Source organism: Culex pipiens, chromosome 1, assembly GCF_016801865.2.
Source record: "Culex pipiens pallens isolate TS chromosome 1, TS_CPP_V2, whole genome shotgun sequence".
Classification (NCBI taxonomy): domain Eukaryota; kingdom Metazoa; phylum Arthropoda; class Insecta; order Diptera; family Culicidae; genus Culex; species Culex pipiens.
Genome location: NC_068937.1, coordinates 78062633 through 78090498, shown reverse-complemented (window position 1 = coordinate 78090498; position 27866 = coordinate 78062633). Strand labels below are relative to the sequence as shown.

The following is a 27866-nucleotide window of genomic DNA, read 5'->3' as shown; positions in this document are numbered from 1 at the left end:
TGAGGCTTCAGCAGGATTTTTATCCGGTTTCAAAATCGGAACTACTTTGGCATTTTTCCAACTACTGGGAAAATATGCCAAATCAAAACATTTGTTGCAAATTTTGACCAAGCTACTTAAAGTTGCTTCAGGTAATTTTTTAATTAAAATGTAAAAAATGCCATCCTCACCAGGGGCTTTCATATTTTTAAATTTTTTGATAATAGATTTTATTTCATTCAGGTCCGTATTAAAAACTTCATCTGATGAAAATTCTTGTTCAACAATATTCTGAAATTCTATTGAAATTTGATCTTCAATAGGACTCAAAACATTCAAGTTGAAATTATGAGCACTCTCAAACTGCTGAGCAAGTTTTTGAGCTTTCTCCCCATTAGTTAATAGAATATTATCACCATCTTTTAAAGAAGGGATTGGTTTTTGAGGTTTCTTAAGAACCTTTGAAAGTTTCCAAAAAGGTTTGGAATAAGGTTTAATTTGTTCGACATCTCTTGCGAACTTTTCATTTCGCAGGAGAGTGAACCTGTGGTCAATAACCTTTTGCAAATCTTTTTGAATTCGCTTCAGTGCAGGATCACGAGAACGTTGATACTGTCTTCGGCGAACATTTTTCAGACGAATCAGAAGCTGAAGATCGTCATCAATAATGGGAGAATCAAATTTGACTTGGACTTTAGGAATAGCAATATTCCTAGCATCCAAAATTGCATTAGTTAAAGATTCCAAGGCTGAATCAATATCAGCTTTGGTTTCTAAAACAAAATCATGATTTAAATTGTTCTCAATATGATGCTGATACCTGTCCCAATTAGCTTTGTGGTAATTAAACACAGAACTATTGGGTCTGGTAACTGCTTCATGAGAAAGTGAAAAAGTTACTGGAAGATGATCAGAATCAAAATCAGCATGAGTCACTAAAGGACCACAATACTGACTTTGATTTGTCAAAACCAAATCAATTGTTGATGGATTTCTAACAGAAGAAAAGCAAGTTGGCCCATTCGGGTATAAAACCGAATAAAGACCAGAAGTGCAGAATAGAATTTTACCATTGGAATTTACTTTTGAATTATTCCAAGATTGGTGTTTGGCATTAAAATCACCGATGATCAAAAATCGAGATCTATGCCGAGTAAGTTTATTCAAATCCCCTTTGAAATAGTTTTTATTTTCCCCAGTGCATTGGAAAGGCAAATATGCAGCTGCAATCATAATTTTCCCAAAAAAAGTTTCAAGTTCAATGCCCAAACTTTCAATAACTTTCAACTTAAAGTCACGTAACGTGCTATAAGTCATACTACGGTGGATAACTATTGCAACTCCACCGCCATTTCGATTTATTCTGTTATTGGTTATAACTTTATAATCTGGATCACTTTTCAAATAAGTGCCAGTTTTTAAAAATGTTTCGGTTATAACAGCAACATGCACGTTATGAACTCGTAAAAAGTTGAAAAATTCATTTTCTTTCGCTTTTAAAGAGCGAGCATTAAAATTCATAATATTGATGGAATTACTTAGATCCATGATTAAACTTCAGGGTAAGAACAACATCATTCGCAAATTTTAATCCAATCTGGATAGCTTCCATCATGGATGTAGCATTACTCATTGTTTGAATCAAACCAAACAGTGAGTTTTGCAAAAAAGTCATTTTTTCAAACGTAACATCGCCGAGATCAGAAGATCCCAAAGCGTTGCCAGCAGAAAAATTTTCAATTGAAATTTGAGGTACCTGCCCAATTTGAAAATTGGTAGAGGATTTAAAATTCGTGGATGAACCCGAACCCGAAACGACGTTGGCATAAGAAATACCATTAGTGTTACCTAACTTTTCTACGGTAGGGGTATTTCTAGCATTGTTCGAGTGAGACAGCACGAACGTTTGATTTAAAGATGCAGGTACAACCTGACTTTGAGAAAATTTCGGTTTGGATTTCGGCTGATGCTTAGCACGAGAATCCAAAACCTTTTTTCTGATGGGGCAATCCCAGAAATTTGATTTGTGATTTCCACCACAATTTGCACATTTAAATTGGGTGACTTCTTTCACGGGACAATTGTCCTTGTCGTGAGAAGAATCCCCGCAAACCATACATTTTGGAACCATGGCGCAATGATCAGTACCGTGACCGAATGCCTGGCAACGCCGGCACTGGGTCAGATTCTGGCCATTACCGCCATGTTTCTTAAAATGCTCCCACTTTACCCGTACATGGAACAAAAACTGAACTTTGTCCAAAAGTTTCAAATTGTTGATTTCATTTCTGTTAAAATGAATCAGATAAAATTGTGAAGTCAAACCAAAGCGAGAAATATTCCCGTTTGATTTTTTCTTCATTGGTATTACTTGGGATGGGGCAAAGCCAAGCAACACCTTAAGTTCGTTTTTGATCTCATCCACCGACAAATCGTTGGAGAGACCTTTCAGGACCGCCTTGAATGGACGAGCATTCTTGGTCTCATACGTGTAGAAATTGTGTTTGTGGTTTTTCAAATAACCAACAAAAGTTTGGTGATCTTGTAAAGATTCCGTCAACAAGCGACATTCTCCTCTTCGACCAAGCTGGAACGAAACCTTCAAATTGCAAGTTTCCTTGCAATTCTTCAGTTGCGTTCGAAAGCTGGCCAAATCGGAGACGGAAGTCACTACAATTGGTGGAGCCTTTACTCGTTTCTCGACGGCAGAAGGCTCAGTACGAGGAGAAGGATCCTTGTCCACAGTTTCGGATAAAACACCGAAACCGTTTGCCAATGGAATTGGAGAATTGACCTCACTTTCAGAATCAGAATCAGACCTCGGATGAGGCTGTTTTCTTTTTCTGTTTCCGTTAGCCGATTTAGCGTTCAAACGCTTCACCGACGTAACGACCAAATCTTCAGAAGATTTGCGTTTACCTTTGTTTTGACGCATTTTGCAAGCAAAGTTCTCTTAAAAAGATGGCTTCGTTTGTAAAATACAACAAAATTTCAGGTGGGGTTAGTCTTGAAAAGACTGTTTAGAATTTGGGTAAATAACTCAGGTAGTCTTTAAAAAGACTGAGAATTTTTTTTGAAATAACTCTGAGCTTAGGTAGTAAAAAATACCGCAGCTCTAGTGTCCGTTCACCTCGAAGGTTCGCAAGACACTGAACCGCTTCGGCTCTGCTTCTTGGACTTTGCACTCGTCCGTTTTGTGGGGATCCCCACAGTTGTTGCACCTCCCCTTGAGGTGGCAGTTCCTGGTTCCATGACCCAGCTGCAAGCAGTTCCTGCACTGAGTCACGTTCGGCCGCTTGTTCCGGTAGGCCTCCCACCGGATGCGAAATGCTTGCAAGAGCTTGATTTCACTTAGCTTCTTGAGGTTGGTGTACCCCTTGGGGAACGTAACAATGTATGGGGTTTCCGTCGATGAGGCGAACTCTCCTTTTCTCTTGATGGCATGCACCTCCACAGCATCCAGGTTTGTCTTCTATGAATTTTATCTCAGTGTTTTTCACATGACAGATAAGCGCGCGCACTGCTGATTGTTTACAAACAAACAAATCAATCTGTCTCTATCTCTATTACATTTCCCGGCCGGGAGATTCGCTGGCGTTCTGTTATCATCCGGTAATTTCCAGGGGCAGCAGCATCGTCGTAGTAAATCCGGGGTTTTCCATTGTTTTGTGTTGAATTTAGTGCGTGTTCCGAACTCAGTAAGGCACCAGCAAGCGAGATGGCGGTAACCCTGGAGGACAAGTCGATCAAGCTGCTGTACGTGGACCCGCAGGAGACGGAGGACGACGGGGTGGTGGGAGTGCTGCACGCTGTTGACTCGTACCTGTGTGGCGCAAACAAAATCGACCTTCCTAAAGCTGGCCGGGCCACAGCTGGTGCAGATGTCCACCGTAGACGGTTCCAAGCTCGTGAATATTGCCGTTGACACCGCATGCTCCTCCCTAAGAATGCTTTCGAATCGTACACGAGTCAGATTGGCCAGGAGCAAAAGCAAACAAGTAGTGAATATTGACAAATTAAAAATCACATTTATTTTTTTCACTTCTAAATAATTTATATGTTTCCTCCAGAATCGCCTCACATTTTTTCCTCTTTCGTTGGCCGGATCTCGCTCGCTTCGCTGTCAGGATGAACTCCCTGAGTTAGGCCGCAGTGTTGAGTTCTGTGACATCTGTGCCGGACTTAATCCGTCGAAGGAGCTGGAGCAACTGGCGTTGGTCCCAAACACCCTATCAAAGTTTTCAAACTTCCATCCTTACCCCGATAAAAGTCTGACTAACAGGATATCGTTGCCAAATAAAAAAAAACTATTACTACTATTACTATTAACTTTTGAAACGATGCAGCTGCTGGTTCGTCCGGGGACTGTTGGTTAAAATCGTCCGTTTGCACAGGGATCGGGCTGCCTGGGGTTGACGAGTTGATGCCCAGGTTGGTCACCGTTGGTGGTTGGAACGTGTGCCTGATGCAGATTTTGACCATCCCATCTCCCAGAGTGACGCAAACTCCCTGCCCTTCACCATTGTCCGTGCTGGTTTCTCTTGAAATGGTCCCTATCTCATCCAGCAGGGGCGTTTCGCTGTTCACTATCGTGTGTTTCGTTGCCATCACCTGCCAAGAAATTATGTCGGCGTCGGTAGCAGCAGCGGCGTCTGCTCCAGTTCTTCCGTCGTTACGATCTGGTGGGGAAGCTTCCGCATCTTCTTGGTACCTTTTGGGCTAGGTTTTTTGGTCACGGCGATCGTCGGAGCAAAACGAAGGATGATTGTCACGTAGCAGGGCTTGCGGCGGCCACATCCTCCTGCCCTTTCTTTAGCGCTTCTGCTCTCCGTTGCTTCTTGGTCATAAACAACGGCTTGCTTCGGGCCTTGCAAAAAAAAACACGCGTCTGTCGCGGAATTTGATACCCGCCGTCCCGCTTACTTTGACCGGAGTTGCTCCAAATGCGCTACGGATGAAGCATGTGCCCAACCCCGTGGTTTTTTCAGTCAGCACTTTGCTGGCTTTTTCTGTCAAATAAAAACAATCAATCAATTAATTCAGACATGGGGCGCTTACGTCACATTGTTAAATAATAATGATGACTTGGGACAATAGTGTCCACTTGTATAACATACAAAAAGTGGAATTTGGTTGACTTTGCCGTAGATTTTAAGGTTGCATTTATGAGGAAATCATGAAAAATCGGTACTAACATCTTTAAAAGGGCGTAACTCGAATACTGGCCCGACAAAGATTTTCATATTTAACCCAGAGGTGCTCTGGGGTCATACCAATCGACTGGTGTATTTATCTCGGAGGGGTGTTTTTATTTTATAATAACGGTATTTTGGACACCGTGTAAAACCAATACCTTTCTTTAGTAAGAAAGGCAAAAGGCAAAAAGTAAATCGCTCTAAAAATTGATCCGGATTGCCGATAGATGTCAAGTTTGTTTCAGATGCTCACTAATGGTCTGTACTATGAATGTAGAAAGAAATTTCGGATAAAATCGGAAATGAAAAGTGTTGGCGAAGGTCACCAGGTGGGCTTTTACCTTTTTTTAGGGATTTTTTTTTAAGAATTTAAGAATTTAAGAATTTAAGAATTTAAGAATTTAAGAATTTAAGAATTTAAGAATTTAAGAATTTAAGAATTTAAGAATTTAAGAATTTAAGAATTTAAGAATTTAAGAATTTAAGAATTTAAGAATTTAAGAATTTAAGAATTTAAGAATTTAAGAATTTAAGAATTTAAGAATTTAAGAATTTAAGAATTTAAGAATTTAAGAATTTAAGAATTTAAGAATTTAAGAATTTAAGAATTTAAGAATTTAAGAATTTAAGAATTTAAGAATTTAAGAATTTAAGAATTTAAGAATTTAAGAATTTAAGAATTTAAGAATTTAAGAATTTAAGAATTTAAGAATTTAAGAATTTAAGAATTTAAGAATTTAAGAATTTAAGAATTTAAGAATTTAAGAATTTAAGAATTTAAGAATTTAAGAATTTAAGAATTTAAGAATTTAAGAATTTAAGAATTTAAGAATTTAAGAATTTAAGAATTTAAGAATTTAAGAATTTAAGAATTTAAGAATTTAAGAATTTAAGAATTTAAGAATTTAAGAATTTAAGAATTTAAGAATTTAAGAATTTAAGAATTTAAGAATTTAAGAATTTAAGAATTTAAGAATTTAAGAATTTAAGAATTTAAGAATTTAAGAATTTAAGAATTTAAGAATTTAAGAATTTAAGAATTTAAGAATTTAAGAATTTAAGAATTTAAGAATTTAAGAATTTAAGAATTTAAGAATTTAAGAATTTAAGAATTTAAGAATTTAAGAATTTAAGAATTTAAGAATTTAAGAATTAAGAATTTAAGAATTTAAGAATTTAAGAATTTAAGAATTTAAGAATTTAAGAATTTAAGAATTTAAGAATTTAAGAATTTAAGAATTTAAGAATTTAAGAATTTAAGAATTTAAGAATTTAAGAATTTAAGAATTTAAGAATTTAAGAATTTAAGAATTTAAGAATTTAAGAATTTAAGAATTTAAGAATTTAAGAATTTAAGAATTTAAGAATTTAAGAATTTAAGAATTTAAGAATTTAAGAATTTAAGAATTTAAGAATTTAAGAATTTAAGAATTTAAGAATTTAAGAATTTAAGAATTTAAGAATTTAAGAATTTAAGAATTTAAGAATTTAAGAATTTAAGAATTTAAGAATTTAAGAATTTAAGAATTTAAGAATTTAAGAATTTAAGAATTTAAGAATTTAAGAATTTAAGAATTTAAGAATTTAAGAATTTAAGAATTTAAGAATTTAAGAATTTAAGAATTTAAGAATTTAAGAATTTAAGAATTTAAGAATTTAAGAATTTAAGAATTTAAGAATTTAAGAATTTAAGAATTTAAGAATTTAAGAATTTAAGAATTTAAGAATTTAAGAATTTAAGAATTTAAGAATTTAAGAATTTAAGAATTTAAGAATTTAAGAATTTAAGAATTTAAGAATTTAAGAATTTAAGAATTTAAGAATTTAAGAATTTAAGAATTTAAGAATTTAAGAATTTAAGAATTTAAGAATTTAAGAATTTAAGAATTTAAGAATTTAAGAATTTAAGAATTTAAGAATTTAAGAATTTAAGAATTTAAGAATTTAAGAATTTAAGAATTTAAGAATTTAAGAATTTAAGAATTTAAGAATTTAAGAATTTAAGAATTTAAGAATTTAAGAATTTAAGAATTTAAGAATTTAAGAATTTAAGAATTTAAGAATTTAAGAATTTAAGAATTTAAGAATTTAAGAATTTAAGAATTTAAGAATTTAAGAATTTAAGAATTTAAGAATTTAAGAATTTAAGAATTTAAGAATTTAAGAATTTAAGAATTTAAGAATTTAAGAATTTAAGAATTTAAGAATTTAAGAATTTAAGAATTTAAGAATTTAAGAATTTAAGAATTTAAGAATTTAAGAATTTAAGAATTTAAGAATTTAAGAATTTAAGAATTTAAGAATTTAAGAATTTAAGAATTTAAGAATTTAAGAATTTAAGAATTTAAGAATTTAAGAATTTAAGAATTTAAGAATTTAAGAATTTAAGAATTTAAGAATTTAAGAATTTAAGAATTTAAGAATTTAAGAATTTAAGAATTTAAGAATTTAAGAATTTAAGAATTTAAGAATTTAAGAATTTAAGAATTTAAGAATTTAAGAATTTAAGAATTTAAGAATTTAAGAATTTAAGAATTTAAGAATTTAAGAATTTAAGAATTTAAGAATTTAAGAATTTAAGAATTTAAGAATTTAAGAATTTAAGAATTTAAGAATTTAAGAATTTAAGAATTTAAGAATTTAAGAATTTAAGAATTTAAGAATTTAAGAATTTAAGAATTTAAGAATTTAAGAATTTAAGAATTTAAGAATTTAAGAATTTAAGAATTTAAGAATTTAAGAATTTAAGAATTTAAGAATTTAAGAATTTAAGAATTTAAGAATTTAAGAATTTAAGAATTTAAGAATTTAAGAATTTAAGAATTTAAGAATTTAAGAATTTAAGAATTTAAGAATTTAAGAATTTAAGAATTTAAGAATTTAAGAATTTAAGAATTTAAGAATTTAAGAATTTAAGAATTTAAGAATTTAAGAATTTAAGAATTTAAGAATTTAAGAATTTAAGAATTTAAGAATTTAAGAATTTAAGAATTTAAGAATTTAAGAATTTAAGAATTTAAGAATTTAAGAATTTAAGAATTTAAGAATTTAAGAATTTAAGAATTTAAGAATTTAAGAATTTAAGAATTTAAGAATTTAAGAATTTAAGAATTTAAGAATTTAAGAATTTAAGAATTTAAGAATTTAAGAATTTAAGAATTTAAGAATTTAAGAATTTAAGAATTTAAGAATTTAAGAATTTAAGAATTTAAGAATTTAAGAATTTAAGAATTTAAGAATTTAAGAATTTAAGAATTTAAGAATTTAAGAATTTAAGAATTTAAGAATTTAAGAATTTAAGAATTTAAGAATTTAAGAATTTAAGAATTTAAGAATTTAAGAATTTAAGAATTTAAGAATTTAAGAATTTAAGAATTTAAGAATTTAAGAATTTAAGAATTTAAGAATTTAAGAATTTAAGAATTTAAGAATTTAAGAATTTAAGAATTTAAGAATTTAAGAATTTAAGAATTTAAGAATTTAAGAATTTAAGAATTTAAGAATTTAAGAATTTAAGAATTTAAGAATTTAAGAATTTAAGAATTTAAGAATTTAAGAATTTAAGAATTTAAGAATTTAAGAATTTAAGAATTTAAGAATTTAAGAATTTAAGAATTTAAGAATTTAAGAATTTAAGAATTTAAGAATTTAAGAATTTAAGAATTTAAGAATTTAAGAATTTAAGAATTTAAGAATTTAAGAATTTAAGAATTTAAGAATTTAAGAATTTAAGAATTTAAGAATTTAAGAATTTAAGAATTTAAGAATTTAAGAATTTAAGAATTTAAGAATTTAAGAATTTAAGAATTTAAGAATTTAAGAATTTAAGAATTTAAGAATTTAAGAATTTAAGAATTTAAGAATTTAAGAATTTAAGAATTTAAGAATTTAAGAATTTAAGAATTTAAGAATTTAAGAATTTAAGAATTTAAGAATTTAAGAATTTAAGAATTTAAGAATTTAAGAATTTAAGAATTTAAGAATTTAAGAATTTAAGAATTTAAGAATTTAAGAATTTAAGAATTTAAGAATTTAAGAATTTAAGAATTTAAGAATTTAAGAATTTAAGAATTTAAGAATTTAAGAATTTAAGAATTTAAGAATTTAAGAATTTAAGAATTTAAGAATTTAAGAATTTAAGAATTTAAGAATTTAAGAATTTAAGAATTTAAGAATTTAAGAATTTAAGAATTTAAGAATTTAAGAATTTAAGAATTTAAGAATTTAAGAATTTAAGAATTTAAGAATTTAAGAATTTAAGAATTTAAGAATTTAAGAATTTAAGAATTTAAGAATTTAAGAATTTAAGAATTTAAGAATTTAAGAATTTAAGAATTTAAGAATTTAAGAATTTAAGAATTTAAGAATTTAAGAATTTAAGAATTTAAGAATTTAAGAATTTAAGAATTTAAGAATTTAAGAATTTAAGAATTTAAGAATTTAAGAATTTAAGAATTTAAGAATTTAAGAATTTAAGAATTTAAGAATTTAAGAATTTAAGAATTTAAGAATTTAAGAATTTAAGAATTTAAGAATTTAAGAATTTAAGAATTTAAGAATTTAAGAATTTAAGAATTTAAGAATTTAAGAATTTAAGAATTTAAGAATTTAAGAATTTAAGAATTTAAGAATTTAAGAATTTAAGAATTTAAGAATTTAAGAATTTAAGAATTTAAGAATTTAAGAATTTAAGAATTTAAGAATTTAAGAATTTAAGAATTTAAGAATTTAAGAATTTAAGAATTTAAGAATTTAAGAATTTAAGAATTTAAGAATTTAAGAATTTAAGAATTTAAGAATTTAAGAATTTAAGAATTTAAGAATTTAAGAATTTAAGAATTTAAGAATTTAAGAATTTAAGAATTTAAGAATTTAAGAATTTAAGAATTTAAGAATTTAAGAATTTAAGAATTTAAGAATTTAAGAATTTAAGAATTTAAGAATTTAAGAATTTAAGAATTTAAGAATTTAAGAATTTAAGAATTTAAGAATTAAAGAATTATTAAAGAATTTAAGAATTTACAGAATTTAAGAATTTACGAATTTAAGAATTTAAGAATTTAAGAATTTAAGAATTTAAGAATTTAAAGAATTTAAGAATTTAAGAATTTAAGAATTTAAGAATTTAAGAATTTAAGAATTTAAGAATTTAAGAATTTTAAGAATTTAAGAATTTAAGAATTTAAGGCATTTAAGAATTTAAGAATTTAAGAATTTAAGAATTTAAGAATTTAAGAATTTAAGAATTTAAGAATTTAAGAATTTAAGAATTAAGAATTTAAGAATTTAAGAATTTAAGAATTTAAGAATTTAAGAATTTAAGAATTTAAGAATTTAAGAATTTAAGAATTTAAGAATTTAAGAATTTTAAGAATTTAAGAATTTAAGAATTTAAGAATTTAAGAATTTAAGAATTTAAGAATTTAAGAATTTAAGAATTTAAGAATTTAAGAATTTAAGAATTTAAGAATTAAAGGATTTAAGAATTTAAGAATTTAAGAATTTAAGAATTTAAGAATTTAAGAATTTAAGAATTTAAGAATTTAAGAATTTAAGAATTTAAGAATTTAAGAATTTAAGAATTTAAGAATTTAAGAATTTAAGAATTTAAGAATTTAAGAATTTAAGAATTTAAGAATTTAAGAATTTAAGAATTTAAGAATTTAAGAATTTAAGAATTTAAGAATTTAAGAATTTAAGAATTTAAGAATTTAAGAATTTAAGAATTTAAGAATTTAAGAATTTAAGAATTTAAGAATTTAAGAATTTAAGAATTTAAGAATTTAAGAATTTAAGAATTTAAGAATTTAAGAATTTAAGAATTTAAGAATTTAAGAATTTAAGAATTTAAGAATTTAAGAATTTAAGAATTTAAGAATTTAAGAATTTAAGAATTTAAGAATTTAAGAATTTAAGAATTTAAGAATTTAAGAATTTAAGAATTTAAGAATTTAAGAATTTAAGAATTTAAGAATTTAAGAATTTAAGAATTTAAGAATTTAAGAATTTAAGAATTTAAGAATTTAAGAATTTAAGAATTTAAGAATTTAAGAATTTAAGAATTTAAGAATTTAAGAATTTAAGAATTTAAGAATTTAAGAATTTAAGAATTTAAGAATTTAAGAATTTAAGAATTTAAGAATTTAAGAATTTAAGAATTTAAGAATTTAAGAATTTAAGAATTTAAGAATTTAAGAATTTAAGAATTTAAGAATTTAAGAATTTAAGAATTTAAGAATTTAAGAATTTAAGAATTTAAGAATTTAAGAATTTAAGAATTTAAGAATTTAAGAATTTAAGAATTTAAGAATTTAAGAATTTAAGAATTTAAGAATTTAAGAATTTAAGAATTTAAGAATTTAAGAATTTAAGAATTTAAGAATTTAAGAATTTAAGAATTTAAGAATTTAAGAATTTAAGAATTTAAGAATTTAAGAATTTAAGAATTTAAGAATTTAAGAATTTAAGAATTTAAGAATTTAAGAATTTAAGAATTTAAGAATTTAAGAATTTAAGAATTTAAGAATTTAAGAATTTAAGAATTTAAGAATTTAAGAATTTAAGAATTTAAGAATTTAAGAATTTAAGAATTTAAGAATTTAAGAATTTAAGAATTTAAGAATTTAAGAATTTAAGAATTTAAGAATTTAAGAATTTAAGAATTTAAGAATTTAAGAATTTAAGAATTTAAGAATTTAAGAATTTAAGAATTTAAGAATTTAAGAATTTAAGAATTTAAGAATTTAAGAATTTAAGAATTTAAGAATTTAAGAATTTAAGAATTTAAGAATTTAAGAATTTAAGAATTTAAGAATTTAAGAATTTAAGAATTTAAGAATTTAAGAATTTAAGAATTTAAGAATTTAAGAATTTAAGAATTTAAGAATTTAAGAATTTAAGAATTTAAGAATTTAAGAATTTAAGAATTTAAGAATTTAAGAATTTAAGAATTTAAGAATTTAAGAATTTAAGAATTTAAGAATTTAAGAATTTAAGAATTTAAGAATTTAAGAATTTAAGAATTTAAGAATTTAAGAATTTAAGAATTTAAGAATTTAAGAATTTAAGAATTTAAGAATTTAAGAATTTAAGAATTTAAGAATTTAAGAATTTAAGAATTTAAGAATTTAAGAATTTAAGAATTTAAGAATTTAAGAATTTAAGAATTTAAGAATTTAAGAATTTAAGAATTTAAGAATTTAAGAATTTAAGAATTTAAGAATTTAAGAATTTAAGAATTTAAGAATTTAAGAATTTAAGAATTTAAGAATTTAAGAATTTAAGAATTTAAGAATTTAAGAATTTAAGAATTTAAGAATTTAAGAATTTAAGAATTTAAGAATTTAAGAATTTAAGAATTTAAGAATTTAAGAATTTAAGAATTTAAGAATTTAAGAATTTAAGAATTTAAGAATTTAAGAATTTAAGAATTTAAGAATTTAAGAATTTAAGAATTTAAGAATTTAAGAATTTAAGAATTTAAGAATTTAAGAATTTAAGAATTTAAGAATTTAAGAATTTAAGAATTTAAGAATTTAAGAATTTAAGAATTTAAGAATTTAAGAATTTAAGAATTTAAGAATTTAAGAATTTAAGAATTTAAGAATTTAAGAATTTAAGAATTTAAGAATTTAAGAATTTAAGAATTTAAGAATTTAAGAATTTAAGAATTTAAGAATTTAAGAATTTAAGAATTTAAGAATTTAAGAATTTAAGAATTTAAGAATTTAAGAATTTAAGAATTTAAGAATTTAAGAATTTAAGAATTTAAGAATTTAAGAATTTAAGAATTTAAGAATTTAAGAATTTAAGAATTTAAGAATTTAAGAATTTAAGAATTTAAGAATTTAAGAATTTAAGAATTTAAGAATTTAAGAATTTAAGAATTTAAGAATTTAAGAATTTAAGAATTTAAGAATTTAAGAATTTAAGAATTTAAGAATTTAAGAATTTAAGAATTTAAGAATTTAAGAATTTAAGAATTTAAGAATTTAAGAATTTAAGAATTTAAGAATTTAAGAATTTAAGAATTTAAGAATTTAAGAATTTAAGAATTTAAGAATTTAAGAATTTAAGAATTTAAGAATTTAAGAATTTAAGAATTTAAGAATTTAAGAATTTAAGAATTTAAGAATTTAAGAATTTAAGAATTTAAGAATTTAAGAATTTAAGAATTTAAGAATTTAAGAATTTAAGAATTTAAGAATTTAAGAATTTAAGAATTTAAGAATTTAAGAATTTAAGAATTTAAGAATTTAAGAATTTAAGAATTTAAGAATTTAAGAATTTAAGAATTTAAGAATTTAAGAATTTAAGAATTTAAGAATTTAAGAATTTAAGAATTTAAGAATTTAAGAATTTAAGAATTTAAGAATTTAAGAATTTAAGAATTTAAGAATTTAAGAATTTAAGAATTTAAGAATTTAAGAATTTAAGAATTTAAGAATTTAAGAATTTAAGAATTTAAGAATTTAAGAATTTAAGAATTTAAGAATTTAAGAATTTAAGAATTTAAGAATTTAAGAATTTAAGAATTTAAGAATTTAAGAATTTAAGAATTTAAGAATTTAAGAATTTAAGAATTTAAGAATTTAAGAATTTAAGAATTTAAGAATTTAAGAATTTAAGAATTTAAGAATTTAAGAATTTAAGAATTTAAGAATTTAAGAATTTAAGAATTTAAGAATTTAAGAATTTAAGAATTTAAGAATTTAAGAATTTAAGAATTTAAGAATTTAAGAATTTAAGAATTTAAGAATTTAAGAATTTAAGAATTTAAGAATTTAAGAATTTAAGAATTTAAGAATTTAAGAATTTAAGAATTTAAGAATTTAAGAATTTAAGAATTTAAGAATTTAAGAATTTAAGAATTTAAGAATTTAAGAATTTAAGAATTTAAGAATTTAAGAATTTAAGAATTTAAGAATTTAAGAATTTAAGAATTTAAGAATTTAAGAATTTAAGAATTTAAGAATTTAAGAATTTAAGAATTTAAGAATTTAAGAATTTAAGAATTTAAGAATTTAAGAATTTAAGAATTTAAGAATTTAAGAATTTAAGAATTTAAGAATTTAAGAATTTAAGAATTTAAGAATTTAAGAATTTAAGAATTTAAGAATTTAAGAATTTAAGAATTTAAGAATTTAAGAATTTAAGAATTTAAGAATTTAAGAATTTAAGAATTTAAGAATTTAAGAATTTAAGAATTTAAGAATTTAAGAATTTAAGAATTAAGAATTTAAGAATTTAAGAATTTAAGAATTTAAGAATTTAAGAATTTAAGAATTTAAGAATTTAAGAATTTAAGAATTTAAGAATTTAAGAATTTAAGAATTTAAGAATTTAAGAATTTAAGAATTTAAGAATTTAAGAATTTAAGAATTTAAGAATTTAAGAATTTAAGAATTTAAGAATTTAAGAATTTAAGAATTTAAGAATTTAAGAATTTAAGAATTTAAGAATTTAAGAATTTAAGAATTTAAGAATTTAAGAATTTAAGAATTTAAGAATTTAAGAATTTAAGAATTTAAGAATTTAAGAATTTAAGAATTTAAGAATTTAAGAATTTAAGAATTTAAGAATTTAAGAATTTAAGAATTTAAGAATTTAAGAATTTAAGAATTTAAGAATTTAAGAATTTAAGAATTTAAGAATTTAAGAATTTAAGAATTTAAGAATTTAAGAATTTAAGAATTTAAGAATTTAAGAATTTAAGAATTTAAGAATTTAAGAATTTAAGAATTTAAGAATTTAAGAATTTAAGAATTTAAGAATTTAAGAATTTAAGAATTTAAGAATTTAAGAATTTAAGAATTTAAGAATTTAAGAATTTAAGAATTTAAGAATTTAAGAATTTAAGAATTTAAGAATTTAAGAATTTAAGAATTTAAGAATTTAAGAATTTAAGAATTTAAGAATTTAAGAATTTAAGAATTTAAGAATTTAAGAATTTAAGAATTTAAGAATTTAAGAATTTAAGAATTTAAGAATTTAAGAATTTAAGAATTTAAGAATTTAAGAATTTAAGAATTTAAGAATTTAAGAATTTAACAATTTAACAATTTAACAATTTAACAATTCGCATTCGCATTCGCCCAGTCACGAAATATTCTAGCAGAGCTGGTTCTGTCAGAATCCTGCTAGAACGGTAGAACATTTCTGCTAGAATTCTATAAGAATATCCAGCTCTGTAAGAACTCTGCTAGAATCCTGCTAGAACGTCGTGACTGGGCGCATGGAGATGGTGATCTTAGCGGGTTGCAGACTGGATTTCGTCATGTATGTGTGATAATTGTCCAGCCCAGGTTGCTTAGAAATTGATTAGAGGGAATTAAAACCAATTCTACCAGAACAAGACAGGTAGCACCATGAGAGCCATCCATTGCCGGCCGCTCCCATCTCCACCATTCACCGGGAGAGGAATAAGGATTAGGAGCACGGGAAGTGTTGATGTTGAATTTACTTAGAAAAAGGTAGCGAAACCGCAGGCTCTTTTTCCCAACCTTATTGTGGAACTCGATCAAATCGACCAATTTAACAATTTAACAATTTAACAATTTAACAATTTAACAATTTAACAATTTAACAATTTAACAATTTAACAATTTAACAATTTAACAATTTAACAATTTAACAATTTAACAATTTAACAATTTAACAATTTAACAATTTAACAATTTATCAATTTAACAATTTAACAATTTAAAAATTTAACAATCTAACAATTTAACAATTTAACAATTTAACAATTTAACAATTTAACAATTTAACAATTTAGCAATTTAACAATTTAACAATTTAACAATTTAACAATTTAACAATTTAACAATTTAACAATTTAACAATTTAACAATTTAACAATTTAACAATTTAACAATTTAACAATTTAACAATTTCACAATTCAACAATTTAACAATTTAACAATTTAACAATTTAACAATTTAACAATTTAACAATTTAACAATTTAACAATTTAACAATTTAACAATTTAACAATTTAACAATTTAACAATTTAACAATTTAACAATTTAACAATTTAACAATTTAACAATTTAACAATTTAACAATTTAACAATTTAACAATTTAACAATTTAACAATTTAACAATTTAACAATTTAACAATTTAACAATTTAACAATTTAACAATTTAACAATTTAACAATTTAACAATTTAACAATTTAACAATTTAACAATTTAACAATTTAACAATTTAACAATTTAACAATTTAACAATTTAACAATTTAACAATTTAACAATTTAACAATTTAACAATTTAAGATCAGGATTGCATGTTTTCGAATCCGTATTGGCTTATTTAAAATGTTTTGCTTGAATTTTGTGTTTTATTCAATACAAATGACTCTTGCATGTCCAGCAGTTGATCGACAATGCGTTGACCAAAATTAATCAAACACAGCCCCAATCTGACCTCGAAAACTAAACTGCATCACCCCAGATTGCCAAAAGGTGGCCAAAAGTCATTTTTCATGCGTAAACTTGCAGCACAGGAGGGAAAATATCTCCAAACTCGAAGAATTGAAATAGAAAAATCAATCATCACTCCTAATGTAAACATTTACTGACGTGAGCAGGATAAACTCTTTGTCTACAAACTCACATTGGCCTAATTACATTGTTTTGCTTGAAAAAACCATCCGTCAGACGATTTGCTCCCGGTAGATCCCGGAGCTAACCTGAGTTTTGTTTAGATTCGGATCAACACGGATGAACTCGAACCTAAATTAGCTCTCGCACAAGTACCGCGGTGGGCTTGACGCGGGTGCCAAATTAGCTTTGCAACGCAATTAGGTCCCTGCGGTGGAGATGCCCTTAGTCGTACCGAATCTTGCCGCGCCAGAAGCAAGCGTGTCCGCATCGGTACTTCTGTAAGTGTAAGTCCCGGTTTGCTTGTAAAACCAGTTCCAGCGTGCAGGAATCTTTCCAGCTGGTTTCTGTACTGCCGGAAAACTTCGAGAGCCACACTTTTCAATCTGTGCTGTGGGAGTGGAAGAGTTCGATCCAATAAGAGTTTAGAATTCGACGCGGCCGTTGACGTGGAACTTGCCTGGACCAGCAAATCTTGGTGGCGTTGAGCGCCACCGGCGGGACACTGCAAGTTGATGTTTAGTTAATGTTCCAAATGGCCGTTTTGAGTTGGTAAACAAATAATGTATCCCTTTCCTGCCAGATGTAAACTTCCTCTAGCGTGAAAAGGATACACTCTTTGTTTACAAACCAACAACGGCCCTTTCCATTGTTTTGTTAGGTTCACTCTTTTTTTAGGACTTACCGTTTACGGTTTTCTGAACATTTGCCGAAACTAACTTATTCCTTTGCCTCACTGTCAATATCAATTTGAATCCGGGAATTTAATGCAGATATCAACGGTAATATTGTAGCCAAATCGAAATCTTGATTGGAAAACACTCCCACTACAATGCGCACCAAACATCACAACATTGATCTGATTTGCTTTTGTCTTCTGCTTGAGCTGTCATTTCGTAAACCAAACTTTTTATTTAAATATAAATGCTTTTTAACTTTACATTTAGTAAATTTTACATTACAAATACAATTACATGCCTTTCAACTTTTCAAATTTACGATTTGATGGAACTATTTTTTTGTTTAAATAAGATTTATGCATTACGTTGAATCTCATTATACATGAAGGTACTTTAAATGCGATACAACGTTTTACATTTCATTTCAAATGGAAGTTGAGCATGTTTACGTACAAAACATGATTTCAGTGTCGGGTAAAATTACATTTTTTTCTGTGTAGCTGGTAGTTTCAATACTGGTCATGGATCTTCTAAAGTCATTGGAACCAAATTCATGCTGTTCTTCTCGTTCGCGAGAGAAATCTGACCCACGACCGCCTCAAGTTCCACGACGCGAGCGCTACCGAAAGCTGGGGAAGAAAGAGCGCGTGATTTCTCTACGAATATTGAAAATAAATGCATTTGAGGTTTTTTTTTTATGTAAAACATATTTCATTTTAATGAGTTAGTGAGTCTTAAGTAAGTAAGTAAGTACTACAAAACAGTTTCCGGCACTGATTTTCATATAAAAGAGATAAAGAATCGATAAAATATTTGCAATATTCTGCAAATGTTTCAAACAACGTGGGTTTTTATTGATCGCTGATTAGCATCATTGTGCGGCATCGCTGCAGTCATTATCAGCATGGTTGTTCCCGTTGGCGAATAGGCTCAAGTGTGTCGGTGGTTGAGGATATCCCATAATCGCAAAACCCTATAAAACGAAAGCAATGCAAATTATTTTATACGTCGACAATATGAGTTTAGGACAATTACCGTTCCCACAGGCGGCGATGCAAATACCATCGGTGGGTATTGCGCTTCCAGAGGGTTCAATGCAGGAGGTTGTGCATTTTCATGGATAAGCATGACATCGGACGGCGCCATGAAGCTGTGTCCGTAGGGTGGAATCATATAATGAGAGGAATCGACAGCGTAATACGGTACTCGAACCGGTGGCATCACCGGTACGTGGGCGTAAGGGTATGTCTAAAATTGCACAATAGAAAAAAAAAATTACCTGCTAGCCTATTCAGAAGGAACAATTCTCGAATGTTAAGCTTTCTTGAAACTTGTTTTGCAAAACATTCTAAAGTAACCTGCTTGCTAATTTCCTATTAAGAGGCAGTTTTTGTAGATTTTGCTCGGCTTGTTCTAGAGTTCATATCGGTACTCCGATTTGAGTGAAACTTTCAGCGTTTGTTTACCCTGTGATAAATACGACAAATGCTGTATCAAGTAGGCGAATATCCGTTTCACTTCTGATTCGAAAAATTGTTTAAACATATTTTTATTCATTCTTAGAGCAATTCCAGCTCAAATCTCGATTAAATTTTCAAAAGGTCCTATCTGCATAGGAAACCCATGAGGGATAGGTTGTTTTGAAAATTTAATCTAGAAATCAGAAATTTTTCTGGTACTTTTGTACCCGACCCTCTCCGATTTCAATGAAACTTTGTAGACATGTTATCCTAGGCCTATATAAGCCATTTTTGTGTATATGGAACCAATAGTACTCGAAAACAACATTTGAGAAGAGCGTAAGGTATTTAAATATTTTTGTATTTTGTAATTTAAAAATTACTGTATCTCGAAACCGTTGCGTCGTATCAAAAGGTGGTCAAAGACAAAGTTGTAGGAAATTGGACGGGCTTTCTGAAAAAAATACACTGAAACAAAAATACACGCCACATCTATGAGATTTTTTGATTTTTAAGTCTAAAACTTGAATTTAAAGGTGATGTCACGATTTTTTTTCGTTCAAAATTTTTGAGGGAATAGCCAAAAATGTTACCAAAAGACTGACGAAAAATGCAGGATGGTATGTCTCTCCTAAAAAAAATACAAAAATCATTTACTAAAACAGTTTTTTTGAAAAGTGGTCTAAACGTCAAAATTTTTAAAAACCAGTAGTGGCATTCGATTCCCCAGACAATTTTACATAAAAGTCTCCATATTGACCATTGTCCTATGTCCAATCCTTGGGAAGATACAGCGGTTTTAAAAATAAAAATGTTGAAAAAACGGGTTTTTTATGGTTTTTGACAATTTCTATATGACAGACTTGATTTTTCAGTCTCGTAAATATTTTTACCGGAAAGCTCGTCCAATTTCCCATAAGTTTTTCTTTGACAGCTTTTTGATTTGACTCGTATTTATATTTACGTATTTACGACCATTTTTATTTTTTGTATTTTTTGATTTGGCTCAAACTTTGTGGGGGCCTTCCCTATGACCAAATAAGCTGTTTTGTGTCATTGGTTCACCCATGCAAGTCTCCATACAATTTTGGCAGCTGTCCATACAAAAATGGTATGTAAATATTCAAACAGCTATAACTTTTGAGTAAATTTTCTGATCAATTTGGTGTCTTCAGCAAAATTGTAGGTATTGTTGAGGACTTTTGAGAAAAAAATAGGTACACGGAAAAAAAATTTGCAGATTTTTTTATCAACTTTTTTTTCACTAAAACTCAATTTCCCAAAATACGTATTTTTTTGATTTTCGAGATTTTTTATATGTTTTAGGGGACAAAAATCCGCAACTTTTGAGCCATAGAGAAACATGGTCAAAAAATCTGCCGCCGAGTTATGATTTTTTGAAAAAATAGTGATTTTTGGAAAAAATCGAAGTTTCATGCAAAAACAAGTTTGACATTATTTTTTAATGCAAAATTGAATTTGCAATCGAAAAGTACTTTACAGATTTTCTGATAAAGGGCTCCGTTTTCAAGATATAGCCACCGAAAGTTTGATTTTAGCGAAATATTCGCAGTTTTTCAATTTTTTAAAATAGTGACCATGAGTGACCATTTCTAAAAAAATTTTTTTTGAAAAGTTCAGAAAATTTGCTATAAAATTGTCTAAAAGACATTGAAGATTGGACCTCGGGTTGCTGAGATAGAGCCACTTTAAGAAAAAAAACACACAATTTTCTAACGACGATATCTCAGCAACTAATGGTCCGATTTTCAATGTTAATACATGAAACATTCGTGAAATTTTCCGACCCTTTCGATTTTAAGAATTAAGACTAGCATTTTAAATGGGCGTAATATTCAATGTTTGGCCCTTTAAAAATGTTAGTCTTGATTTAAAAATTTTGAAAATATTTTTTTCGAAAAGATCGGAAAATTTCGCGAATGTTTCATGTATTAACATTGAAAATCGGACCATTAGTTGCTGAGATATCGTCATTAGAAAATGGTGGGCTGTTTGGGTGAGACTTAGAAAACTTCAATTTTCGTGTTTCTTTTTCTTTAAGCCGCTGTATCTCAGCAACCAGAGGTCCAATCTTCAATGTCTCTTAGACAATTTTATAGCAAATTTTCACTATTTTTTAAAATTGAAAAACTGCAAATATTTCGCTAAAATCAAATTGTCGGTGGCTATATCTTGAAATCGGAGCCCTTTATCAAAAAATCTGTAAAGTACTTTTCGATTGCAAATTCAAATTTGCGTTGAAAAATAATGTCAAACTTGTTTTTGCATGAAACTTCGATTTTTTCCAAAAATCACTATTTTTTTCAAAAATTCATAACTTGGCGGCAGATTTTTTGACCATGTTTCTATATGGCTCAAAAGTTGCGGATTTTTGTCCCCTAAAACATATAAAAAAATCTCGAAAATCAAAAAATACGTATTTTGGGAAATTGAGGGGGAAATTCACTGAAGTGAAAAAAAGTTGATAAAAAAATCTGCAAATTTTTTTTCCGTGTACCTATTTTTTTCTCAAAAGTCCTCAACAATACCTACAATTTTGCTGAAGACACCAAATTTATCAGAAAATTTACTCAAAAGTTATAGCTGTTTGAATATTTACATACCATTTTTGTATGGACTTCTGCCCCAAAATTGTATGGAGACTTGTATGGGTGAACCAATGACACAAAATAGCATATTTGGTCATAGGGAAGGCCCCCACAAAGTTTGAGCCAAATCAAAAAATACAAATAAAATCCATTTCCGGTTTTGGTAGAGAATTGCTCTACTTTTACTAGTGAAATAGCAAGAGAAAGTCCAAATAAAGTTCCTAAAAATAGCAGGGTCGACAGAAAAGTTGCATTTTGCATCCTGTTGACAAATTACCATAAAAGTGTTCCGAATTTGTGGGTGTTTCGAATATGTGGGATGACTGTATATAGTACAGATGAAAATTATTCAAATAGATAAATAAAGAAAAGGCACATCATGAACAAAATTGACACCGCTGCCAAATTAAGGGAAAGCAGACAGTTAGTTACAGCAGCATTAATTGGTAAAATAGAGTGGAAAAGCGTTGAGAGATAAATCAAATAATTAAAATTTGAATTAAATGAGGGATAATAAACAGAAGCCGTGTTAGAAAATCAATGAAACAAAATAAACAGCAGATAGGTGGTAGCTAAAATGAAAAGAAGAGAACCCCCGTTCTGCGATGTTCAGGTACATCCACAGCAGTTGACTCAACATACTGCGAATCAAAACAATACCGTCTACAATCACAAATTACTTCCGTTCCAACATTGTTGCGCCCCTTTCTTTCAGCCGTCTCGATTCTGACCCGCGGTGGTCAAAGGTTTACGAGCCGTTTCCACGGGTCACCAGCTAGGTCATCATGAAAACCAAGCCAACGTGGAGGTAAGAAAATAGAACACTTGCATTGTTTATCGAGCATTCGTTGGAGAAGGTTGTCTTATTCAACATGAAGCGTCGCGTCTCGGCGCAAAACGCCGGCAATATCGCCCTACCTACGGCTCAAGCAGGCAAAAAAGTGGGGATTTCCAAAAGGAAGGTTGAGGCCTCAACTGTTTGTTTGTTTATTTTATCTGGTAGCGTAAGGATTAGCATTTTTCGAGACGAGATTTGTCTGATCACGCCTTCCGTCGGACGGGAAGTAAATGTTGGCCCCGGACTAACCAAAATGGTTAGGTCGTTAGCTCAGTCCAGGTGTTGGAGTCGTCTCCCTGGGTCCTGTCTCGGTGGAGTCGCTGGTAGGCAGTTGGACTCACAATCCAAAGGTCGTCAGTTCGAATCCCGGGGTGGATGGAAGCTAAGGTGTAAAAAGAGGTTTGCAATTGCCTCAACAATCAAGCCTTCGAACACCTAGTTTCGAGTAGGAATCTCGCAATCGAGAACGCCAAGGTAATGCTGTAGAGCGAATAATTTGATTTGATTTTTCGTAAGGATTGCTCCTTTTAAAATTGCTACTTCCGGTGTAGATCGACGTGCATACAATAATTTGATAACCTAAATTTAATATTAATAATTTGAAGCACTAAAATTTAAAAAAAAACTAGAGTCACTTTTAATAAATTTTCGCAGGTTTAAATCGTCCTTCCGGTAGTCGTCGTTTGTTGGTCGTTTGTTGCTGGTGGTGTAGCATTGTCGTGCGGTTAAGTCCAGGCTTTATCCGAGGGGATGGGGGTTTGCCCCTTGTGCGACCTCTTCCAGGGGGCATCAGGAGCCCGGGGGGTTGTCCCTATTCCACTCTTCCTTTGACTTGTGGTTAGGGGGGCCCCGGGTCTCCTGAACCTCAGTGGATTCTCCTGTTGGTGTTTCGTCGGTTGGCGTATCGTCGGTTAGCGTGTCGTGTTGACCAGGCACCCCGGAGGAGCCGGAGGGTTGTCCCTATTCCACTCTTCCTTTGACTTGTGGTTAGGGGGGCCCCGGGACCTCCGGGCGCGACAGTGGTTACACTTCGTTCCAATGCTCTTTGCAGCCTCTCTTGAAAGTTGCATCGGATAAACTGTTTTTGACTGCGGGAGGGAGTGCGTTCCAATGCACTACTCCTCTGACGAACATAGTGCATGCGTATCCTGCTGTCCGATTCGCTGGTACGACCAGGTTCCGTAGACGTTGGCTTCGTGAAAGGATGAGTTTCTGGTAGAGTGCTGGTGGTGTTTGGGACGACAAAAGATTTCTCAAAAACAGACAGGATCGGTAAGCGAATAGGTTTAGCATCGGACATCCAACGAGGTTCTTTTGAAGGTGGCTCACGTGGTCACGCCTCCGTAATTCGTAAACGTAGCGTACGCAGCAGTTCAGGGCCACGCGTAGTCGGTTGAACAGGCTCGACGAAAGACGGACAAAGAAAACGTCGGCGAACAGAAAGTGAGGCAGGACAAGGGCTTTGAACAGCTTCAGTTTTGTCGCCAAGGGTGCAGTCGGTGTGCAGCTGTAGAGTGTGCGAAGGCCAGCATAGATTTTGCCTCACTGCTGTGACACAAGACCGTCCCACTGCAGGTCGCTTTGAAAGATGAATCCTAGATTGCTTGCACGCTCCGTCCATTGAATTTGCTCACCGTTCATTTCGATGCGCAAATCAGGAACCGGGGCAGCTCTAAGGTTTGAATGAAAAGGGCCTTGCTTTTAGCGGGATTTACGAGCAAACGATTTCGGTTCGACCAATCGGCAACATTCTAGAGGTTCTGATTTACCATTCTGATCAAATTAAGCGCGCATGGAGCAACATCACGGATGTACACAGAAAAAAATTGTGTAAATTTGGAAGCTTTAATTTTGGAAGGTTGAATATTACCTCTTTTATGATGTAATTTTACCTCAATTAAGACTGAAAAAGTGACATTACACCAGAAAAGTGGTAAAAATACACATTTTCAGAGGTAAAATTACACATTTTTTCTGACATAAAAGATGTACCCCTTCCCAGATGTAATATTACCATGATTTTTTTTTCTGTGTAGAGCTGGACATCATCTGCGTACAATTGGATTGAAAACAGTGTTTGAGGACGTTCGGTAGATCGTTGATGTGACAACAGAACAATCGAGGACCGATTATTGATCCTTGTGGAACGCCCGATGTTGGCTCAGCACAATCTGAGCAGCGATTTTCACAGAACACTGTCTGCTTCCGTCTTCGAAGGTAGGAGTTCATTAGGTTCAAGGCAGTCGAAGAGAAGTTGAATTCGGTTTCCAGCTTGTCCAGTAGTTTGTTGTGGGGGATGGTATCGAAAGCTTTTGAGAAATCCAACAGGACCAGTACGCCAACACCACGCTTGTCGATTGTGGACGCCAAATCGTCATGGACGCGGAGCGCTGCAGTTTTGACGCTTTGGCCCTTCCGGAAACCTGCTTGATTTTCTGTAAGAAGATGGTTGTTGTCGATGTAGTTCGCCATTTGCTGATCGAGAAGCTTCTCAAATGCTTTGGACAACGAGTAAAGGTTGCTGATCGGCCGCAAGTTCGTCACGTCGTTCGAGTTCGATTTCTTCTTTAGGGGCAGAACCTTAGCATGCTTCCAAAGGTTAGGAAAGGTATTGATGAACAGGTTAAACATGTGGGTTATTTGTTGGATTACTAGTGGCAGCACGATTTTCAGAAACCTGATTGGCAACCGGTCGATCCCTACGGCGTTCGACTTCACTTCACAGATGGCGTAAACGACCTCCCAGTAGTGAACGTTGCGGAACGAGAAATTGTATTGAGATGGAAGAATTCTTCCGTGTTGATCGTTTCTAGTTTCAGCTGGTGTGAAGCTCGAAAGAAACATACGATTGACTTCATCCGGATCGTGGTCACAAGGTTGAGATGATTTGTCTTTTCCAACTCCAAGATTCTTCACGCGAGTCCAGAGCAGATTTGATGGGATATTTGCGTCCAGGTAACCACCGAGAAACGTCTTTTTCGCCCGTTCATTGACTGAGTTCGCACGATTTCGCAGCGTTTTGTACGTACGTCGCTTCAGGTGCTTTACGTCTGACGCAGCAGTTCGCCAATCCTTGTACGCCAGGTCTCGTTCTAGAATTGCTCGTTGAACATCAGCTGTAAACCATCTATTCGGTGCATTGCGCCGAGAGCTCGTCTGAAGCGGAAAACAGGTGTCGTGCACTATTTTGAGTTGCTCCGTGAAGAACTCCAAAGAGTGGTTTGGGTCCAAGATTGCGTAGAAGTTTCTCCATGGAATACTGACCGTTGCGAACTTCAGGGCATCAGCATCAAAATGCACGTAGTCACGATAGGTGTTCACCGTGACAGGTTGCATAGCGTCTATGTCCAGAGATACGTAGATCAGGTCATGCTGCGACAATCCCGGAAAGTCGACTTGATCGAAACGTAGGATTTTGTCACTGTCGTTGGTCACTAACAGATCCAGTTGGGAGCATCCGGTATCGTGGTAATACGTCGGTTCGCAGCCGTAAGGAACGAGTGAAAAACTTTCGAATGCTGAGAGGAGCTGCGTACGCTTATTGCTCGCTTGAAGCAAGTCCGTGTTAAAATCGCCAACCAGAAAGACGGACTCGTAGCGCAAAGTGAGACTAGTCAGCTTTTCCTCGAGAAAAGATGCACAGTTATTGTCAGGAGGGTTGTAGACGACTACCAGCAGAACTTTGAATCCGTTCAGACGAAATTCTAAGGCTAGACACTAGATTTTATCGGCGGACTCGGGGGTTAGTTCGGTGTTGAAGATCTTGGTGCACGACATAATATCCCTGTAGTAAACGGCGAAACCAGCGCCTCGCTTGTAACCCCTATCGTTACGCACGACGGAGTATCCTTGGACGCCGATGCTGCGGTTATTCCTTGAGGCAGTCATGTTAGTGTTGTGCGGGACAGGCATTGTGTGTGTGTGTGTGTGTGTGTGTGTGTGTGTGTGTGTGTGTGTGTGTGTGTGTGTGTGTGTGTGTGTGTGTGTGTGTGTGTGTGTGTGTGTGTGTGTGTGTGTGTGTGTGTGTGTGTGTGTGTGGGTGTGTGTGTGTGTGTGTGTGTGTGTGTGTGTGTGTGTGTGTGTGTGTGTGTGTGTGTGTGAGTGTGTGTGTGTGTGTGTGTGTGTGTGTGTGTGTGTGTGTGTGTGTGTGTGTGTGTGTGTGTGTGTGTGTGTGTGTGTGTGTGTGTGTGTGTGTGTGTGTGTGTGTGTGTGTGTGTGTGTGTGTGTGTGTGTGTGTGTGTGTGTGTGTGTGTGTGTGTGTGTGTGTGTGTGTGTGTGTGTGTGTGTGTGTGTGTGTGTGTGGGTGTGTGTGTGTGTGTGTGTGTGTGTGTGTGTGTGTGTGTGTGTGTGTGTGTGTGTGTGTGTGTGTGTGTGTGTGTGTGTGTGTGGGTGTGTGTGTGTGTGTGTGTGTGTGTGTGTGTGTGTGTGTGTGTGTGTGTGTGTGTGTGTGTGTGTGTGTGTGTGTGTGTGTGTGTGTGTGTGTGTGTGTGTGTGTGTGTGTGTGAAGGGGTTGGGGGGGGTGTTTTAGAGAAGCAGCTTCAAAGGGCTAATTTCAAAAAGACAATTTTACAAGTTTCACAATAAAACATAAACATAACTTCAAAAGTGACGCTTTGACTACGGTTACACGTCATCCAGATCTTTCACAGACTGAACAGCGATCGGTAGGTAACCAACCCTGCGCTTTACGTAGACTATTCCTCCTTTGGTGAAAACGGATGTCAGCTTATCCACTTTTTTCAGCAGGAGGGCCGCCTTTTTCACCTCACGAGCGCCAGCGTTCAGGTTCTCGTTGATAAACACACGTCGATCCGACGGCATGCCGAGATGTCGCAGCTTAAGGTCCCGCCTACGCAGGTATGTACTGTAGAACCGGTCGCGTGTAGTTTTTAGAGCGAATTCCATGAGTAGAAGGCTAATGTCCCCGTTCTTCAATCCGTTCACGTAAATTCGTCTGGTACTCGACAGCAGTTCTTCACCTTCGCTGCATTCCAGCTGGCGACAGATCATCACAAAAAGTGCGTCCGGGTCTTCGTCACTCACGAATGGCACGCCTGAGATGATCAACTCCTTCTGATTCTCCAATGCACCCATGTTCAGGTAGAGGTGATTAACACGATGGTTTATTTGGCCCAACGTAGCATCCTGGTTGACAAACTTGCCTTCGTATTCTGTTTCCAGTGTCGTGATGTCGCTTTGAAGAACGCTCACCTTGCCTTGAAGCTCCGATTTGATTGTGTCGATTTTACGGTTGAAGTCGTTGCGAAAAGTCTCAAGCATCAACTTCATCTCGGTGAACTGCATCATCAGCATCCTCACAGCAATATCCAACGTCATCGAATTTTCCCAAATTATTCCATCGATTGACGATTGACAGCCCTGGACATACGACGACTGCAGGAATTGCTTGTTGTTGTTTTTGTCGTCGACAGTAGTTGTGTTCGTGGCCATCGTGCAGCAGTATGCACTACGAAAACAGCAAAAGTGTGCGTGACG

General features: G+C 30.7%; 1 protein-coding gene across 1 annotated transcript in view; it reads right to left on the bottom strand.

Moving 5' to 3' along the window:
* Positions 1–17993: 17993 nt before the first annotated feature.
* LOC120427201 (protein ovarian tumor locus-like) overlaps positions 17994–27866 on the bottom strand; it is a 194011-nt gene continuing 184138 nt past the window's right edge. Inside the window, exons 11-12 of the mRNA XM_039592061.2 lie at positions 18499–18711; positions 17994–18436 (exon numbers count right to left, since the gene is read on the bottom strand). Coding sequence (XP_039447995.1) covers positions 18335–18436; positions 18499–18711 — 315 coding nt within the window. The 3' untranslated portion in view covers positions 17994–18334. The remainder of the gene's footprint in view (positions 18437–18498; positions 18712–27866) is intronic.